General features: G+C 40.5%; 1 protein-coding gene and 2 long non-coding RNA genes across 4 annotated transcripts in view; 1 reads left to right on the forward strand and 2 right to left on the reverse strand.

The window, feature by feature from the left end:
* LOC110400383 lies at positions 2218-8504 on the reverse strand. Its single transcript, XR_002439784.1, has 2 exons — positions 6974-8504; positions 2218-6483 (listed from the first exon to the last, which is right to left on the reverse strand). It is a non-coding gene; the product is annotated as an uncharacterized LOC110400383 (long non-coding RNA).
* LOC110399705 lies at positions 8726-17490 on the reverse strand. Its single transcript, XR_002439368.1, has 3 exons — positions 17406-17490; positions 9332-9469; positions 8726-9264 (listed from the first exon to the last, which is right to left on the reverse strand). It is a non-coding gene; the product is annotated as an uncharacterized LOC110399705 (long non-coding RNA).
* CCDC93 (coiled-coil domain containing 93) overlaps positions 17646-21141 on the forward strand; it is a 36125-nt gene continuing 32629 nt past the window's right edge. The window contains exons 1-3 of one of the 2 annotated variants that reach the window (XM_021398828.1): positions 17646-17850; positions 18827-18940; positions 20212-20306. In XM_021398828.1, the coding sequence (XP_021254503.1) occupies positions 17809-17850; positions 18827-18940; positions 20212-20306 (251 nt within the window). In that variant the 5' untranslated portion in view covers positions 17646-17808. Of the gene's footprint in view, positions 17851-18003; positions 18024-18826; positions 18941-20211; positions 20307-21141 lie in introns of those variants that run through there. The other variant, XM_021398829.1, reaches the window with a different exon arrangement.

The raw sequence follows: 21141 nt of genomic DNA on the forward strand, positions 1-21141 counted from the left end.
GCAGTTTTGCTCCTCGCTGAGCAAAATGGGCAGAGGGTGCTCCAAGTAAGGCAGTGTGCTAAAGAGATGCGGGACACGAACACCCATTTTGGGCATCTGATTTTCCTTTTGCCTGTTAACCAGGAGGAACTCTTTCAAAGGTGGTGTGTTTTCCTTTGTGTGTCAATAAGGGTAAATCCAGGTCTATCACATGTGGCTGCAGCTGGTGGCAGTGAGGGAGTGGTGTATTCTGCACCCAATTCCTACTCAGGAGCCATTAGCCAAAGTAGCTTTAATTAATGTGCACATGGCTTTAGACAGGATTGCTGTCAAATGCTTGTGCTGAGCTTCTGCTAGAAAAGATGTGCTAAAGGATTGCATCTCTAAATAGTGCTGCTTTCTTTTTAACTCAGTTCTCCTTGGCAAAGTGGAACGTGCCACAGCCTTCTGTAGTATATGCTCTGAAATCAGTCCATTAACTCTTACGCGCTCTAGAAAGATGGGCATCTATTTGCATGCTGGGATTTCTTTATGTGAAGAATGCAAAATAAATAAATAAATAAAAGAGCAGTTGTAGCTACTGATGAACTGCAACACGTGCCAACTGCTAGAGCAGCCACATAATCCCATGTGCAACAGAGCCACAGTGTTGAGTGGGACTGTTGTGTCAATGGGAACTGCTCCTTGCCTCACTTGAAAGCATGCTCCATAAAACTGCATAGAGCTGATTCTGCGGTGGCTGTTCCATGGCGGCTTCGATACAGCCTCCTGGTGCACTACTTTAATCTTTCACGCTTTCTTTATATGTATTCCTGTTATGGTCTTGAAGACCTGATGGGCATTTTCCACAAATCCTTTTGCCCTGAATCATGGTAGCAAAGCGTAGAGCAGTGTCTGGTTCCACATCACCCCCCAGTGCTGATGATCCACCTCTGCTCTGCCATGTATGTGTTATTTCACTAGCAGTGGCATAGAGGACCAGCGATGTCCTACAGTTGATTAGGTTTGTAGCAGATGTGTATCCCATAAGGGTAAGTTGATGAAAAAACTATGTAATTTTAGCTTATTTAAAGTTGATATCAAACTCCAAATTAATTTTGATGTTGGATATCATGTGCTTGACTTGCTCTGCATATATTCAATTCCATATACATAAGATTCTTCTTGTTATCTGCATTTACAGATTCAAAGGCAATTAGCCCTGAGATTTCTAGAAATGTAGAAAAAGAAATGTTTGAATTTTTATTTCTCACGAAGTTACTATTTTCTTTTTCATTTAAGTGGAACTGTAATTTCTCTTGAGGAACAGAAGAAAAATGTCTAAAAAAAGGATTCCCTCATGGGACTGGAGGCTGTGAAGGACCATTATCAAGAAAAAGAATATTTACTTGCGAGGCTGGTGGTTCAGACATTGTCTGAGAACATTGTGTGTGATGCTAAGGTACATGTGAGCTCAAGAAAAGGTTTAAACTTACATTTAGCCTATGTGAAAAGAGCCATTCCAGCACCAAAGAAATAGGTGTCTTCCCACTAAGTTTGCAGTCTAAGGAGGGTGGCTCTGACATCCAGCTACTGAGCAGCCATAGGATATGAGCCAACATCTTGATTTTCTTCCTTTCTGTCAGATTCACACCACTTTGGCGTGAGTCACACCGAATTCACACTGCTCACCCCAACACCCAAAGCCCAGCAGGATTCCACATGGCTCGACCAGCCTGGATAGAAGTTCCCACCCTGTGCTAACTTCATAATTGCCTTCAGCTTCATGGTAGCAATTAGTTTGCTTTTCCACACCTAACAGCTTCAGACACACCAACTTTTCAGGGAGATAATTCATTTACAACAATATTACTTAGTTCATCCAGCTGCTTGCTTATCTTATTAATGCCTAGGTACAAAAGACATTTTTCCCTTCATTCTGACAGGAATTCTTGCAGTCTCAGTGAGCAATTAGTATAAAAGAGCTGTCATGAGGAGATAGAACTAATACCAAAAATATCCAAGCCCAAACCTGTAAATCTTTAATGTCTGCAACTTTACATTTTTTTATTCATTAGAAGATACATTATTAACCAAGAATTTTCTCCAAAATATGCCAGCTATTAAGTAAGAGCATTTCGTTAAAGGTTTCACAAATCAATTTTAATAATTCTCATTTAAATTAGAAGCATTATGTCATATTTCAGGAGATTGAAGATTATCCTCTTTCACATATGATGCTTCAAGAGTTGGTTGTTGTTTTTTTTTTTTTTTTTTTTGTAGAACAGCATTTTCATAACAAGGTACCATTTTCCATGGCTTAATTATCACTGGAGTTCCCATTTGGACTTTCAAAGGACTGTTGGCAGCATCATTTCATCTTCTTTTTGTTAGAGCCTGTGTAACACATAAATGATGCAATACCTTCTGCATTGGGAAAAATAAATAAGAGCCTTGCATGAAGACGTTATACGTAACAGAGCCCGAACCGGTATCTCACTAATGTGTACATAACCCACTTTATAGAACCATATCTTAACCAGGCTAAGCACTTAATTGTTATCGATTAGTTCTTCCCACTGCTCCAATATCAGTCGTTACTGAAATAATCTCCATATCCCTCATTAAACATGCATCAGTTTCCACAGGAATGCATTTTTAAATAAGAAGTGCTGTTTGAAAATTATTGGTTTTACTGGTTGTTCAGGCACTTGGAGCTGTGGTTGCCCAATCTGTCATAGTTAATCAACTCTCATCTCTTAACACTGGCTGCAGTTATCAATGAGTTGAGGATTAATATTCTGGGCGAAGCAGATGATAAATCATTTGTATATAATTAGTGTACAGCAAGGTTACAGCTGACATGAATTTTTATCTTAATTATGAGAGAAATTTGTTCCATTAATTTAATTTAGTTTGCATGAGTGGCTAGACACCTAACAAAGTTAATCTTACACCTGTCATTACAACATTAAGGAGAGTCTCATTTTCAAGCTGTAGACACAGATACTCTGCATATAAGGATAATGTTGCTCATTCTGATGTGAAAATAGATGATCGTGGACAGAAGATGTAGAGCCTACTCTTTTTAAAGGCTTCCCAAAGGATTTATGTGAGAATATTACAGAGATTCAGATCCTGTTGCCACCGTACTGGGTAGACTAATTTTCCTTCGGTCTTCATTCTGTACTTCCTCATGAAGGAAGCTCGCAGTACTTACAGAGGGAGAGATTTGTTGCCTTATTTTTATAAATACGTATTTTAATTACTTTAACTACGTATGTGTAGTCAGCAGAAGGCATGTGACAATGCCATACCACTTGTATGACATGATATCTGCATTAATGGCGATGGGTGAGGAAATGTGCACTGCCTGCAACCTAGCCTTCATATTTATGTGAAAAAGAATTATTCATAACTTCATCTACTACACAAATGGCAATTATGCAGGCATTTCTGAGGTTTCAGCACACTAAGTAAACCAAATTCTGTGTTAATTATCCAAGCAATTATAAAGTCTGATAAATCATACGTGATTGATAGATAAGGTGGGGCTGTTTGGGTAGCAGGATATGGTGTTCGTTATTTTGCTCGTAATTAACCAAGCACCTAAATGAAAGAAGACTATTTGTGGCATCCTTTATAAAAATGTTTATCTTTATAGATTTGTTGATTATAGTTATTTTATCCTGGTAGGATGACTTCGGAAAAAGAAAAGCCAATACCCTAGTCTTTTTACAGCTAATGAGATGAGACTGAATACAGTGGAGACAGAAATATAACTGAAAATTGCATTCTGCACTCGCTTGAGTCCAAATACATATTTGTAATACAAGCCGGTCTGCTTCACGTCTGCAGCATAAAAATAACCCTCTAACAGAAACACTAATTGAACAGTAACTCAGATTAATGTTTTGTAATATTAGTTCACAATTATTACTCTCAGCTAGGGTCAAGAAGTATATAGTTGGATATTCTCAAAGAAATGACTGATTTAAAAACAAAGAGCTCTAATGGAATTCAATAGTGCTTTTCAGTCATTCCAGTTGGCATCTCTATTACCTGAAATGATTCACAGTCCATTATGGGAGCTTCCATGCTAATAGAATGTCTATCTTCTGTAATACAGACACATCAGGGCACTAACTGAGAATCTGTCACAATGAATTTCATCTAGATTTCACTTCATCTCTTCATGGACTGTAAAATTTGCTCTTGTACAATGCCTAAATTTACTGTGGGTAATTGAGAGAGATCTATAGATGCAGCATGTGGTAAAAAGCGGCTTTCCAGAGATCTATTATAAATTGTGCAGATTTGGTTCAGCTGGGGAAAGATTATGAAGTGCTGAACATCAGTCTTTGCTAATTAAATATTTTTGGGGAGCTCTGAAAATATTTTGAGTGGATCGCAGCAAAAAGGACAGTAAAAATAGCAGTCTGCTTCAGATGTCTCTCCTGCAGCTGGAAAGGCAATAAAAAGCTTTTGAAAATTAAGAAACCCCAAAAGAGATGTAGGCAAATGAGTGGAAGTAGGCCCCATTTCCCCTCATCACAATTATGGATCACACCAAATAGACCTATGGTATTTTTATCTGCCTTGTGTTTACACACTACAAGGTGGGCTTTTGCCCACTTCATCTGACTTCCTCCAGTCCTTTAGAAAATCCTCCTTAACCTGTGCAGGTAAATCCATTTTATTTTTGCAGCCGAGATTATTAATCCTAACTAGATGTTGCTATTAAGTTCTATGCATGGACTGTTGATAAAAAATTAAAACAACATTTAATGTGTGGCTCATTTTTTTCCCCAGCTGAACACGTACTGCTCTGCTCATGAAATAGATGTTCTGGGCAGTTTCGACCATTTCTTTCTTTTTCTTTCTTTCTTGAAAATAATAATAATAAATTACTTGTTCCTATTAAAACCTAAATTAAATTATTGATGCCCTTACCAATCACGGACTTTAATATTTGTTGGCCAGTTACAATTGTGATATATTCTATAGCTTTTTTCCTAAGCCACAAACTGAATAATAGCATCATGCTCCACTGCAAGTGAAGTGATCTCAGCCTTTACATTAGGAGAAAATCAGAATGGTATGACTGCAGTTCATTACTGAAATAGGTAACTGATGAACTGAAAAGACAAAGGGCATTGTTAAATGAAATGTCATTATTAGAGCTGCTCATGTTTAACAAATGTACTGTAAGTTAATTCAGTGTTTTCTCCAAAGTTCTCTGTAGGAGGTTCACCACTCATACTTATGTTCTCAACGTGTTCCATGTATTTTTATTTTCCTTGCGAAAGCAATGCTAACTAAAGCCTTAAATAAACACCAGTTAGGCTGTTGCAAGAAAATATTTCATCAGCTTTTATCTCCAGCAGGGTTTACCTCCAGAGCTATTGCTCACTCCTGATCTCCTGAAGACAAGCCTTTTAAAATGTTTCCAAATGTTTATCGATATTATGTTTGAACAAATGCCTTGTTTTCCCCGTAAGAAATTGGGAGGTAAATTCTGAATTTCATGGGAAAAAGATGTAGCCTTTAGGCTCCAATTCAGCAATCCATGACTATGCAACAAAGCACTTTGGCACGTGTTTAATGTCAGGTCCTGAGGTATCTGTTTTAATATGTTGCTGAATTGGGGCCTTAAAACACAAGCAGTACCTTGGACCTCCTATTTTAAGAGCTGTGTAAAAGAAGTGTTCTGATATTAAATAAAAAACATATCATACTTTCAGCATCTGTGGGAAACTTTGCATTGCCCCAGAGGTGATAAAAATAATTTATGGACCTCAGTATTTTTCACAACAAGGAAATGACCTCAGCTTTGGCAATTGGAGGTAGTTAGTGAAGCTTTTCTGCCACACTTACGGATATACTTGAACTACATATTCTTTGACCTGTATTTTAGATTTATTGGCAGATATGTAAGTCACAGTAAATAACCTAAAAAGCAATTGATGCTCGGTGTGTTTTGAGCATGGACTGATTGACAGATGAAGAACACGGCTCCTTCACCTGTGATTGAAACTTGTGCCCTTGCTTGTTATAAATATGTCTAGTGTGGTGTCATGCACATTTTTTAAACAAAAATTCTAATATAACTGGAAGATTAAAAGCATATTCAGACTATGGTATGTGCAAATATGAGCTTGAAAAGCAAATATGTAGTTATGTTTCTAGGATAAGGGCGATCGAGCGCTGAGAGCAGTCCAGAAGTGCTCTCTTCTCCAGGCTGTCCCACTGGCCACATTCTGCTCTTAGGGCTACAGAGTCCGGCTCCGTGCTGCATGAATGGCCCAAAAAGGGGAGATGAAGAAGGATCCTCTCCTTCTGCTGCCGTGGCATTTATGTTCGAACCAGCACTGATAGTAGCTGAGGGCTTCAGCCAGAGTTTGCTAATGTCTTGGACAGGTTTTGAAACCAAGATCTGGGACTTGGCTGCCCTGTGCTCCTCTGTGTAATGCTATGGGGTGTGATGGAGGGGAGCCGTGGTGGGTTCCTCAGGTGGATCATGCTCTGAGCAGTGAATAAGAGAGAGAGGTGTTGTATGTGATGATGTAAGAAAGCCCAAAGCCTGCAAGCACGGTCTTTCATGATACTGCTACAGATTGAACAAGTTGAAGGCATTAAGCAGACATCCCTAATATCTCTTCATCCTTTTTTCACTTTAGGCAAGGATTTTAAAAGCTGCAATCAAATATCTCCACTGACATCTCCATCGTTTGCCTGCTGGAAATTAGAAAACAAACCTCCCCTTCTACCATACTTCCACCAGCAGGGAGATTAATTTAAAGTGCAAGGCAGAGCTCCAAAAGTTTTTCTCTTAATCATTTTGTTCTCATGGCTTTAAACCAAGTTTTCATTAACCCTTTCACACAGCTTTTGTGGTGGTGAAAGAAAGGACATCAGAAAAGTTTTAAAGCCACCCATGGCGATAGATCCAAATTGTCTCAAATGTAGCACAAGATACTAAACGTATAATAAAAAAGAATAAAAGTTTACTCACTTGCAATTGAGCTTCATCCTCATCTGTGCAGATATACATAGGTTTTAAATATGGATTTAAGAAAGGAATGGTAGCAGAGCCTCTATGTTCTACTGTTTCTATGGCCAAAATCATCACAAACAAACATGACTTGGATTACAAACAGCAACGGATGAATGAATATTTCTCCCTCAGTGTGCCTAAGGCATCCCACGGGTGCTCCGTGCTCTGGAAATGAACCTTGCAGGCTGTGAATATGCACCGGGCTCCAGGAACGAGCTGCAGCAGCACCAGCCAGCTGGAAAAGCACACGCTCGAGATTATTTCGCCTATTTGTTGAACTTCACTGCCATCTGCTGCTGGAACGAAACTCGGACCGCAGGCTGGGAAAGGGGCATGGGCAGTGTCATATCAATTCCAGCTTCCAGGTCTGAAAGTGCAGTAAAGGGCAAGAGGAAAATCTTTGCTCATAGGGTTGGTGTCCCATGGGACACAATGTCAGGGGGTATTCTAATAGACCAGAAGATGCTGTGTTCCCGCCAAAGTGTTCAAATGGCCGGTGATTATGAAATCAGAAGCAATCCTGCTCCTGTGCAGGCACATACTTCGCTCAAGGGAGCTTTTTTCCCAGCCATGTCTTATCACAACTCCAGAACACCAGCCTAAGTGATGCCATCCTTCCTTGGGCTCGTCGCCTCTTCTTGCATTTTCCTCCCTAGAGAGGAAGCCTTTCTCATGTTCCCTTTTCAGCACTATTGCCCTGACTTCCCCCCAACAGACCCTGAAAAATCCCTTCTTTTCCAACTATTTAAAAGAACCTAGAGGAACAGCTTGAAAGGTAACCAGTAACTATAATGTCTCTCATTCAGTGCAATGGAAATACCAGCAGTATATTAGGTAGAGATGACCAGACCAGATGCATCATCAGCTCATGTCATTCAGTATGTCAGGTAATTTTCATCCAGCCCTATTATTATTACTTGATGCTGGGATTTTCACTGTGTTTAACAACCAGAAGTATACTCCATCCAGGAGAAGAGAATGAGGAGAGGAGAGGAAGAGGAGAAGAAGAGGAGAGGAAGAGGAAAGGAGGGCATGAGGACTGTACATAAAGACTATGAATTCAAACAATAGAGTTATATTATGAAAAACATGTTAACGGTACAAAATATTTTATCACTGCTGGGTATAGTTAGAGATAAGAGGTCTGTAAAAGAAAATGACTTAATTCTTTGGCTTGAGATGTAAGACAAAGCAACAGAAATCTTTACTTTGACCTCAGCAGGATTTGGATGAGACTCAGTAAAACTGCTGTGCAAGCTGAAGAGATCTTTGAAAATTAACCTAAATACTCTGTTTAGATAGTTAATCTGATGGCCTTGAAAATTAAATGATGATATTACATTTACAGCAATTAGTTGTTTTCCTCTGCAGTGTCTGGGGTATGCTCTTGCTGAAGCAGGTTACTACACCAGTATTAACTCTTTCCCCATGGCAACACCTACTATCTCCTTGCTTCTCTGATATTTTTTTTAATTACTAAAAAGCTTGATAATCAATACAGCTGCACAAAAAGCAAGATACAGTCTATCTCCCCTTATGCCTTAGCAATAAAATTGCAGTTCAGTCCTGATCTCAGATTATCAGTTGCTATCAAAGCTAAGTTATGAACTACAAGGCATAAAAAAATGGAACTCGATTTTCAGATACCCTAAGTGCAGAGTTAGCAGTTAGAAAAATCTTATTTTGCTTTAGAAATTGAGTGAATTTGTTATGGAATTCAGTGGAAAAGCATCAGAATGGAACAGAAGCACACCAGTTCCCAAGTAGAGCAACATGCCTTGATGCAGTCAGACTTATTTGCAAAGGTGTTATCCAGCACTGGACTCCCTGCTAGCACCAGAGTGTGTTGTGGTGGACAGACTCATGTCCATGTCTCCTCTGCATACGGCATGGAAGAGAATACTCCTCATTCATCTCTTAAATGAAAGTTAAATGAAAAACTTCATAAAGAGGTTGATCTAGAGCTGAATAAGGTCAAAGGGTAGAGGTTTGTGTTCTTTTCTTTGCCTTTTACTTCTCGGTAACTATTTTTCTATAAAGTGTTTAAAGTTATAGTCCTGACTCTAACCATTTCACAACACCTTTCTTCTTTTCCGTGGTTTCTGCGATGTGAACAGCCAGTTCTTTGCACAACCATCCAGCACGAATGCAGCAGCCTTTTGGTATTCCGGAGTCTCTTCAGAACTGGCTTAGCCTTGGAATTTCTGCCTCTGCCACCAAGTCCATAGCTCATGACTGGCATTCTGACACTGCAAGGCACAACAGCCCTGCTTACCATCTGATTCTGGACCCCCCCCCCCCCCCAGTTCACCTCACCTTACTGAAAGCAGACTTTTTTTTCTCTCTCTTGCAGTTCAGCACTCTGATCCTTGCTAAGAGCAGCTCAACCATTCTCCAGCTTAAGCTGATTGCTCCACCTCTCTGTTCCACAGCACACGGCCTTGCTTCATACACCTGCAGAAATAAAGGCAGGTAAGTCCTGATGTGGTGCTGTGATACAGCACATGCAGTTCATTTCAGCCTGCTTTCTGAATCAAAAAAAATACTGTTTTTTTTCTTCTATACAAAGGGAGAGTACAGCAGAAGGACTACAAGGCAGACAGCTAGGGAAGCACAGATTGACAAAAGAGAAAAGGCATTGTCTGTTTTTTTTTTTAAATCTTCAGTAGAAAGAGTTGGGAGAGAGCCTTGCCGGAAGAGATTAGAGAGAGAAGTGGCTTTAAGATCTTGGTAAAAGGTTAATTTGTTCTCCCCATGGAAATTATAGTCCCTGAACTAAAGGGGGCAGCTGCGCTTCCCCCTGGATGCATTAATGATTGCTGGTCATTTCTGCCCCACACCAACCATACAGAGCTTGCTGCTCAGCTTCCCACCAGCCTCAGGCTTCCCAGAGCAAAAGGAAATAATTTCTGCTGATTCTATCTACAGCAGTGGATGGGTTTCTACTTTACAAAAAGTCTGAATAAGAGAAGCAATGCGTATCTGCAGCCATAGGTAATACTAGCCAGGTGTGGGGTGCTAAAAGAGTCCCACTAAGTCCTAAGAGCAGTGCCAAGGGATAGAAAGGTGGAAAGTGATTATATTCCCTGCACAGAGGCAGATCAAGGAGATAAGAGGTAGCTGCACATTTATTTCTCATACTGTGCAAAAGTAACCCAGACACCAAGTGAGAGGGCAGCAGTAATGGGAAGCAGAACTTGCTGGAGGCACCTTTTAATGCTTGCTTTGTGAATGAGCTGTGATTTTAATTGCCATTTGGACCAAACTAGTCTGGACGGCCTCCAACATAGCCCAAGCGTTAGCCTATCTGTAGGAATGTTTTACCTCATTGTAAAAGTCGTGGAATTTACAAGGCATCCTTTTCCATCTGTTTCTAGAAGGAATAGTCACTGATAAGAGGGCATGCTTTGGGGATACACAGTATAATTCCAAACATATTACTTCAAGCTTCTCAAACTCACAAGAATATGAACTGCTGGAGACAGCAGAGAAATTGCTAGGAGAATTCTACAACAAAAAGACCTCATTAGCTGTGAACTATAAAAAAAATCCAACAGTCACTGGAGTCAACCAAACTGCTGCTTATGAATTGACTGATAAGGAAAATGCTAACAATCTTAGAGGTGAATTTTTGTCCTAGGTGGCCCTGCTTAGAGGATGTGAGGCTGTGTAATAAGGCACTGCCAGTTCTCCCTATTTATATTATGGGGCCTTGCAATATTCAGTGTTTGTTTAAAGCCCAGCTCCTGGAATCGAGAGATTAGGTGAAAGTCTGTTTTAATTAGGAAACAAACAAGAAAGGTTTTCTTCATTTTACTGGGGGACGTGGGAGTGTGGGGAAAGAAGCGCTCCAAGGGCTCAAAAGCCAAAAAGCAGATAGAAAAAAGAAAGCTTTGTATCAATATATAATTTAGATATATTAAATCACCTCATTTAAGTCAATTATGTTATTTATGGAGATTGAATTTTTAATGTTCATTGTTTGGGAACACTGGCAATGCCATATCCAAGAGGTGTCAAGTTTGTTTACTAAACATCCCATCCTTTAATCAGCAACAGAACAGTTTCAGAGTGATGCAGGCTCAGGTCAGTAGATTCTTTCCTGATGAAAATGGTGAGTGAAAAATAGCAGCTACATGCTACCTGTGTGGCTGTGACTTAGCAGGAAATGCAGAAGACAGAGCATGCATCCAAGGCCACCATTAGATGCACAGTAGCATGGCAATGCTACTCTGTGTCATGTAGAAAAGGAGACAACTGTCTGTGGAACATTTGCAGAGCTGCTGAAGAGAGATCTTCCCCTTCTGGCATATGATCTTTTGGTACAACTGAATCATAGGTATCTGATTCTAAAAGAAAGAACCTCCAGTGACGTCGAAACAGTTGCAAGCAATGCAATGTGCATCCGCTCTTGCCATTAGGTGAGATTGTGAATGAATGCAGATCTGCTTATTGCCTCTGTGGAGACAGCTTCAGAGACAGATAAAATTAATGAACTTTCACTGTTAATGGAACCTTACCAGGTAGGCTTTTAACTACTGAGCTTGACCCTGCGCCTTCTGGACTTGGGTCTCCCTTGCTTCCTAGTTTTGAATTTTGCCTCTGAGAAACCTTAGAACCCTATGGGTTGGAAGCTAAGACCTTTGGAGATGTAAATTTTTTCTCCCTCACCCTCTCTGATGGACCTTATTTCTAATTTTGCATAAATGATTTTTCTCCAACTATACAACCTTCCTCAACATTTTTCACTGCACAAAAGGCTAGAATTATGAGTTGGGCGTCTCTGCTACAGCACCATCACCACTGAAACAAAGGTAAAATTTTCAGGTAGCATCACATGCTGAAGATTTATCATTCCACTGATGTGAGGTGGTGGGAGGAAGCAGGGTATACCGCTTACCTTTCAGGATAATCACCGTGTGCTGTGTGCAGACTTATTCAGACACACTGTACAGTTTTATGCCAGGTGACACTCCGATGATAATCTTTACACTTTGTAGAGGATAATGCTTTATTATCTTATTAAATGAAAGATTAAATTAATATTATGTGGACCATGATTGTGTGATAAGTTAAAAAATAACTTGGTAATTATGTGGTCATGAATTTTTCACAAATTACATACTTAAGAGACTTGTGTAACAGTTAAGAACTTCCATGGTTTCCAAATTCTTGACGTTTATCTAATTTTTGGCGAGGTTCCCTGATCTTTAGGGGTTTTGCATGGCTTTTGAAGTACAAGAGAGTTGGTCAAAACTTGTTCTTTGCAGACTAAAATTTTAGACAGTCTTTTCTAAGCTTAGTATAATTACTAATTGCTTTTATCAATTTCCAACTATTAATTTCCCTTTGAACTGGAATGAAATAGGTGAGATCATCATTGTGAAAAATAATCTATTCAGAAAAAAAAAGTGTATTTTATTTGCATGTTCAGGTTCAGTTTGTGCTGAAATTAGTTATGATTTACAAATGATAGTCAGGTTATAATCCATTCTTTTCCCCTACCTCTGCATATCCAGGATGGCAAAAGATAATTCATTTTTTCCTAATAATCATCTGTGGAAAAAGAAAACCTTAGAAAAGACAGTCAAGCCAAGCTCCTTGAACACTGAGAAAAAATATAAAAATACTCAGGTCACACATAGAAATCCTTGAAATGTCCAGTGCAATAAAACTTGCATTTCATGGGGCCCATAAAATCTGCTCCAAAGCTGCCTAAAAATGGCTGAGAACAACTCAGAGAATGCTTGATTTAAATTATGAGAACTTCTTGGTGATTTAAGGGACAAAAGAGATACAGCCACCATCAACTGAGATTTTTTTAAGCACGCTCACTCTTGTTTTCCTTATGTCTAATTGAATAATGTATTAAAGCATATTACAACAGGCTTTCCAAAATCCAGCCTCTACCCAAACAATATGAATGTTATTTCCAAATAGCAGAAAAACATGGAGCAGTGGCTGGTGTCACCAGATGGTGCTCTTCCTCCAATTGTCAAATGTTTGCCTTACTGTAAGCAAGTTTGACACTTAAAAAGATGTTGTTCTAGTGTGAGTTTGGATTATGTGAGAATCTGCTTAGAAGTAGTTTAACAATGGAGGGAATAGAAAGAAAGCAAAGTTTGCTTTCCATTTAGGGTGAAGATGCTGACAGGCTAAAACTCCTAAGAGGCTCTGTGGGACTGTTCCATTTCAGAATGCATTCATGTATCAATAAATCAGTTTATGTCTACTCAGACACTACATAGCTAATAGTTGCATCGTAAAGCAGCTTATAGATAGTTCTGAATGTCTTAAGTGTGTGCTACTAGTGTCGTAATGAGGTAATAGTATCAGAAGAAGAAGGAAGATTTGTTAATGGTTTTGATCCTTTTTTTCATCAGAAAAGGCTGCTTTAGAAGTCAGTGAAGTGAAATAATTCTTGATGCAGTTCTTGATGCTTGTAATTCACAGAAAAGTCCTATTTACTTGAATAATGCAGGAATCAGGTAAGAAATGGGAATGTCTTTGTTCAGCACTTCACATGCCCTCCCACTCAGTCTTCAGCCTATTTTCCTTTTCGCTTAGCTCTGTTCAAGGTTTTACTTCAAGTTCTTGCCTTGCATCTGTACCTTTCTGTCTTTCCTCCTGCTTCATCACTGATATTTTCTTTTGCTCCTCTTACTACTTCTCTGTCTTTTCAATTGTCTTTCACAAAAACTGACATGGAAAAAGAAAAGGCAGAGAAACTCCTCCACCTTAGACAGCCTTTCTCTTGGGACTGAAGTGTACCTGGGAGAAGTCTGTTATTGTTCCAGATTATCTGGCTCTACAGGAGAACTTAATTGTTCCTTTTTACAACTATTTCCAGTGAAGGATGTGCCATACTATTATGACACGTAGAAGGTGAAGTCTAAATCCATATATTTTGCCTAAAAAAAAGTAAAGTGAAAATATACACCTCTCTGCCCCTGTGTAAGGATTTGTTCCAAGACAGTCGGTAATCCAGCAGCCTGTATTCTTTTGTTCTTTCAACACCAAACAAATCTTAAAGCTTGATTCTATTTCAAAAAGTTTTACCTTTCAAAAGTATAATTTAAGTTCTTGTGCTTTTTGTTTTCCAGCAATTCCAAATCAGATTTGCTCAGTCTAAATATAAAGATGAAACAAAACAAAAAATTTCTCCCCAGTGCTAGCTTCACAGACACAGCTGTGTTCTAACTGAAATTTAATATCCTGGCCAAATCGAGGGCTGCGTGATGCACTTACAGTGCAATTGTTCTCATTTTCTTTGTACATTCTCAGGTGAAGACTCTATGACTCAGACTTAATTAGCTGTTCCACGGATGACATGTGAGTCAGAAAAAGCCCACTTCATTCTCCCAGAGATTAATTTCTCCCGATTGTAAGAGCTACTGATGCCCTGAGACTTTCAAAAGAAAAGATGTGTAACAGCACTGTCCTGAACAAATTCCACTGTGAATAATTGCTCTGCGTTAGCCTGTGCTCTGCCTGTCCTTGCTTGGACCTTGCAATGTGTACCTACGTAGAACTAGAGCTGTCCTCGTGGTCTCCATCCTTCCCACCTTCTCACCAGCGCTGAGGCCATCAGAACTCCAGACGCTGGCAGAACAGAGGTGAAGGCGAAAGGTTTAAAGAAGACAATTTCCTGGTCTTCAGTGCAGCTTTTCTAACTGCTTGCATGTGTTCAAGGCTTTCATAATGATCTCCGTGATTCTTCATCATTAACTCCATTTTTTTCTTGGCAGCTCCTACTCCACAGTCAAAAATGATCCAGAATTGTGATGGTTGTTTGAGGTGTGTTACACTGAGAACTGTTATGAGTTCTTAATAATGCCAGTCTAATGAACATTAGAAGAAAGAAATTATTAGGGCCAGAGAGGAGGCTTCTGAACGCATTTCTCTCCCTTGTGCCAATATGATAGCCATTGTGTACCAGTTATGAAATCAAACTAGCTTTGGTCTCCATGAGGATGTTGTCCAGGGAAGGGGTCTCCTTGGTAGCCTGAAATTCAAAGTGGGCACAGTGGGAACTCTAAAAATCAAACTTCTCATGAAGTTTTTCCAAAATCAAAGAACCCAGAATCATACACTCATAAAATCATAGAATGGCTTGGGTGGTAAAGGGCCTTAACAATCATCAATTTCCAACCCCCTGCCGTGGGCTGGTTGCCCCCCACCAGATCAGGCTGCCCAGGGCCCCACCCACCCTGGCCTTGAGCAACTCCAGGATGGGACATATGCAACTTTTCTGGGCACTTTGTTCCAGTGCCTCATCACCACCCAAGTAAAAAATGTCTAAATGTGACCAATGGATGTGATAGTAGGCATGTTTAAAATATCACTATGTAAAGTCATCTGTGATTGATAAAAGGAAACTATACTTTGCAAAACGTATCAGCCTGTCTGATGGGATGCAATGGTCTGCTGCAGCTCCTAACACAATGGCTACTGTAACAGGTCTATGACTTTTTCATTTCACAGTGCACAGAGTCCCACTTCCACAGATGATAACTGGAAATTTGCAGTTGCCTAGAAAATGGCTCCTCATGCCTACTACGTTTAAACAACAGAGGAAGGGGGATTCAGTAACTATAAGGAGTTAGTTTACAACCAAGACAACAAAGAAAGAATAAATGCATATAGAGGAAGACACTGCTGCTGTGCCTGGCAGTCTTTCTAATTCCAGAAATCTAGATGAAAACCTTCATGGCAAGAATCATGTTGTTTTGGATCAGGATGGAAGTCATCTGTGTGCTGGAGCTGCCAGGCAACAAGATGGGCTGCAACCAGAGCTCATCCAAGAACTGATCCATAGAACACAATGCAAAAAAATGACACTAACTTCAGAAGGCCTGGGTTCAGTCTCCTGCACTTGGCTTTAGCTTCTCCAGGAATCAGGAACACAACTAAGAAGATGCAGTCATGGCGTTATTGAGGCACACAGCCCTTATTAAAAAGACCGTGTTCAAAAGACCATGATGCAGGGACTTCTCTTTATCTATCATGCAGAATTTATGGGTGGATAAAAAAAAAATGTCCTTTAGGTTTCCTCAGCATAGAGACAATTGGAAAAATTCCTAAACGTACCTGGTCATTTACCTAACAAGTGTCTGCATAATGAGTGGAGCTCATGCTATTGCTGTTAGAACTCTACCTCATGTTTTAATTCTTCCTATGAGAAAGAACAAGTACGTACTAAAATATACAGTGAAACTTGATTGCTACATTCAGTGCTGACCCAGTCTGACAGTCAGGAGTCCAGGCTCAACAGCAAAAAAAGTTTTGTGGTTATAAAATGGAAAAAAAAAAAAAAAATCAACCTGTTTAGTTCAGCTTCATGGGGTCAAGATTAATAAAACTGAAAAATCAAGACAGGATTGTTCAAAGCAGCTACACTAAAAGGCAGAATGTGGCTAACCTTCACAGATCAAAATAGAGCAGGGAAGGGGAAAACTAAGACTAAATCTGAACCTGCTAGAGGTTTGTAAGTGTTAAATCCAGAGATCTCAGGAAAGTCAGGTTTTTCTTTTTTACGTTGTGCCTCTCTTGGGACTTTTTAAAACCTAATTGGTATTTAAAAGATTGATCATCTGAATGTCATAGGGGACAAGGACTCTGAATAATCAGGTGGATTTGCATCACAATTAGGTATTAGCAAGCAAAGCTTTTGTGGAGTATTTTATTGAGGTTTGAGTAATCAAAGATGAGTTGTAATGACAATAGAGATACAATTTTGTATTTTCATGCCTTTCCTTTTGATTGCCTAGCCTCATGTCAGGTGCATGAATTGTGAGTATTGAAGGCTGAAGCCTTCACGGCAAGGAGGAAAATGTTTTCAGTTCTCATGATCACATAGCAAATTAAAAGAACCTATTATGTTTCTGTGAGTATATCTTTTTAAGGCAGCTTTGTGATGTTGGGTGTCAATGCACGAGTTTTAAAGTCCATAGGACTTAATTAGCCATCTGCCTCCTTTCCTTTACTGTACTTCAAAAAGCCAAAAAAAAAAACCAGTTTTGCAGAGCAGGCTTCATCCCTCCCTTGCCTTCCATGCAGTTAGTACTTAAGCCTCTAGCTGATAGTGTCTCCTGCTTTTTATTAATCCTTTAAAACGCTTCTTTGAAAAGGAATTTTATGACAGTATCATGGCTTAGGAATCTTGCTCCTAAGTTGATATTTCCTTTCAATAGCTGTGTTACAACCGGTGCGGGCCACTGCCTCTAGTTCAGCACTTCTCCTTGTCCCTCTTTCCTGTTTATTCGTTTCAGTCTCTCTCTGCATGACAAATCAGAGCCTCACAGTTCTCCGTGAGCAGAAAGCAGATACAAAAGCAGAGGGCGTGCATTGCTCGCGTTAGTCTCTTGGGCTGCACAACAGTTTTCCGCACCTCTAATTAAGACACGGACTGTGGTTACACCAGGGTGCAGACTGAGCCAGTCTGGCATCTTTTTGCGTTTATTATTACTGTTTTGATCGCCCTGTCACGCAGCATTCAGCACACCCGGCCTCGGGTACGCTTTGCTGCCCTCCAACGGGTGGAAGCGGCGATCCCTGGCGGTTGCGCTCCGAGCGGTCACATGAGGCGCCGCGGAGCCCCCGCCCTCCTTCCCCCGCACCCCTTTGCCGCGAATGGCACGGCCCGGATGCGCTCGTACGCAAGGAGGGTGCGGGCGAACCATTGAACGAGGGTGGGGGAACCCGGCAGCCGCCGGCTGGGAACACCCCTCCGGGCCGGGCGGTGCGGCGAGGTGCGGTGCGGCGGGGGGAGCGGACGTGACAGGCGGAGGGCGATGGTGGTCCCCCGGGGACAGGAGCACCGGGCCCCGCAGGAGGTACCGCGGTCGCGTCTCTCCCCGCTTCTCATGGGCCCGCTTCCCCCGGCCTTGCGCTGTGGGGCCGCTCCCGGGGCTCCGTGCGGCGCTGCGGGCTCGGGGCCCTGCGCTGTGGGGCCGGGGGGAGCTGGGCCCCGAGGCGTCAGCCGGGAGGATCTGCGGGGTTCCCGTAGGTCAGCCCCGCGCCGTGACACCGCTCAGCCTTTCGTGGGCTCCGCGGTATCGGTGCTGGAGAGGCGGGGGAGGGTTTTGGGAGAGCTGGTAGGGGATGTCTGCAGCGTGCGGTGCCCGAAGGAGGGCCCTGCTGCCCTGTGTCCCAGCTTCCTGGCCTGCCTTAGAGCCATGGGTGCTCCCTGCCTCTGGTGGGCCACGATTCTGTGGGTCGTCATCCCTTACAATGGAAAAATAAAATTAAAATTAAAAAAACAAAACAAAACAAAAAACAGCACTTTTAGGAGAGTGTTGCCTTGGTAAGGAACGCCTAAGCTATCCCGACCAAAAACTGGTTGAATTTTTTTTTTTTTTTTTTTTAAAGCTGTGCTTTGAGTTTGCTTAAAATTGCGTTGCCTGAAAGGTGGAAAGCCGCCACAAATTATTTACTTGTTTTAGTATTAAAAAAAAATAAATAGAAGCGTTAATTTGGGATGCGCTGTTATGTGAAGGCTGAAATTGAAGGAAATGTACGAAACTGAGAACAAATGAACTGTGTTATGGCCATTGGGGCAGGCTGCAGACCAGGAGTTTGGACAGGAAAAGCGGATTGTAATATTTTAATGGGTGGTGAAAAACCATGGTGTTTAATCCACGTAGAAATGTATTAGTTATTTCTTTAATATTTTTTCAATGAAACACCAAGTGAAAGGCAGTCCGTGGTTTCTCTAATGTGTGCTCTGTTAAGATATGTTAAGTCTGGAAAACATTCCTAGGAAGAACACAGGAGAAATGCTGACTTAGTGTTGCATTGCTCATTTGTCAGGTTGAAACAAGGGAAGATGAGGAACAAAACATCAAGCTGACGGAAATTTTGGAACTGTTGGTGGCTGCTGGGTATTTCCGAGCAAGAATCAAAGGGTTATCGCCCTTTGACAAGGTGAGACCAGTGCATGATTTTATAAAAACCTTTTTTAAGTATTTGTAGCTGTTTTCACGTATCTTTAGAATGTCGTGCCTGTCAACCATTCGTTGTCCTAGGCAGGAAGTATGTGATAGTGACAATGAGCAAAGTTCAGGCTGAAAAGAGACTTCTGAATTGTTTTAGTGCTGACGCTGTGAGAAATTCCTGAACTGAGGTTTGAGAAGAGTTTTTACATGGGCACTTCTGTTTTCTGCTGTTCCTTTGGTCATAACACAGCTATATTTCTGAAAACTGCGTGGCATTACAGACCTTAGGTGTTAAGAAGCTGTGCACGCAGACGTAGAGTAGTTCCAAGGAGACAGCCTTGGGGTGTAATGTTGCTTCTATGCATAGAAGTGTATGCATCAGGTTTATACATGCCTGAATACAATTGCAGTTGACAGTGCCCAGCTTTTACAAAGCAAGCATTGCTATTGAAAATGAGCTGGCTGCTAAGATAGGAAGAATACCGGTTAAGTGTTTCAGACAGGTGTGTGAGAGGGCTAATCGGTTTTAGAAAACCTTGTAACATGCTAATTTAGTGTGCGGTGTTAAGGTTTTCTACATTTTAAACTGTTCTTTATGCTCATCGTATTTGCATGCATTTAGGTTATCTTGCATATGTTTGCACAAGATTGTCTTTCAGTACTTTAGTGTTTAAAGAAAAGCTGATGAAATGGCTGAGGAGTTTAAAGGTGCCTAAGTTTCTCTAGGAACAGGGTCTGAAAATGATCTCTACAGAGTTAGGGATTTACGTTACTATTTTTAACCTGCATATAGTGCTTGGTGTTGCAAATGTCAGCAAGTAAAGAAAAACAGTAAATATTATAGTTAAATATTTGAATACAGAAATAGAAATCTTGATAAAGTTTTGATATGGTCAGTTTTGTAAAGGTCATGACGCGCTGCCTTGTTTTATATTTTTCGTATTTATATTTCTTATATTTTTTACATTTTTAATCCAACATCTGTTTTAAAATTTATATATAAACTTAATAGAGTAACTTAGAACACTGCTAACTACTCTGTTCTTTTCCCCACTCTTCTTGTATGTGTATACTTTACATAGAAGTTGCCACATACGTTTTACCTGTATGTATTTCAGTCTGTGTATAAGATTACTGAGGATGGGGAAGATACTAAGCTGTACTTTCTAAAATAAATAAAGCATTTAGGAATTTAGGGTATATCTGTTTATATCTCTTCAGAGTACTGTGGAACTAACAGTGCCGTTGCTCCTTTGGTAGGTTGTAGGTGGCATGACGTGGTGCATCACTACGTGCAATTTTGATATCGACGTTGATTTATTGTTTCAGGAAAACTCTACAATTGGTCAGAAAATGTAAGTTGTTGAAATGGCAATGGTGGTATTTTTTTTTGTCTTTGGAAAGAAGAAAGGATGGGAAGAATTATCCGATACTTGCTTGTTTGTCACAAGGATTTTTAGTCAAAGTCTCCCTGTTTTTCAAGATCGCCAGTTTTCAAAACATTCTGTGGGTTTCTGAGACACTCAGGCTGTAGTTCTATGAACTGTAAAACCAGAAATAAGCTTATTCTAAAAAAAATGCAGTGTTACCCCTTCTGGGCTGCCATGCTCTTGCATCCCTTCTAAGCAGTGGAAGCATTTATGTGGCTGAACAACAAACTGGATTGGGAAATGATCCAGCTTAAAACCTACCAAAAAAACAAAAGGAAAATAGTTTTAATGTGAATCAGTTACTGGCTCCAGGTCTCCGTGCAGCTGTACAGATGCTTGTGCTGGCACAAGGAGATGATGCAGAGGCCAAAACAAAGGGCAGAGGGAGACCACGCTGCTGGAAACTGTGGAATACAATGTTAGAAGACCATCTTTGAGTTCCCTGTGTCTGCAGTTGTGCTGTGTAAATAACCTCAGATTCTCCTGTCTGGTTGTGGATTGGAATTGTAGCCATCAGCAGACAAAACCTAAAGCATGACATAACAGTTATCTACCCTTATTGTGACCTAATGACCATTTTGGTTTGATATACTTTCTTATGCAAGGAATTTACAGGAATTAGCTGGCTTGGGAGTGTTAGGGAAGGCTGTGAAAATCGTTTATGCTGAGAAAAAGAGAATCAATTCTAAACTGCATTACTTCTTTGTGTTTCTGTGATAAGAGCCGTAGTTAAATTTTGCAGAAAGTAAGAGTAGCCTGT

The sequence above is a fragment of the Numida meleagris genome, chromosome 5, assembly GCF_002078875.1.
Source record: "Numida meleagris isolate 19003 breed g44 Domestic line chromosome 5, NumMel1.0, whole genome shotgun sequence".
Taxonomy (NCBI): Eukaryota; Metazoa; Chordata; class Aves; order Galliformes; family Numididae; genus Numida; species Numida meleagris.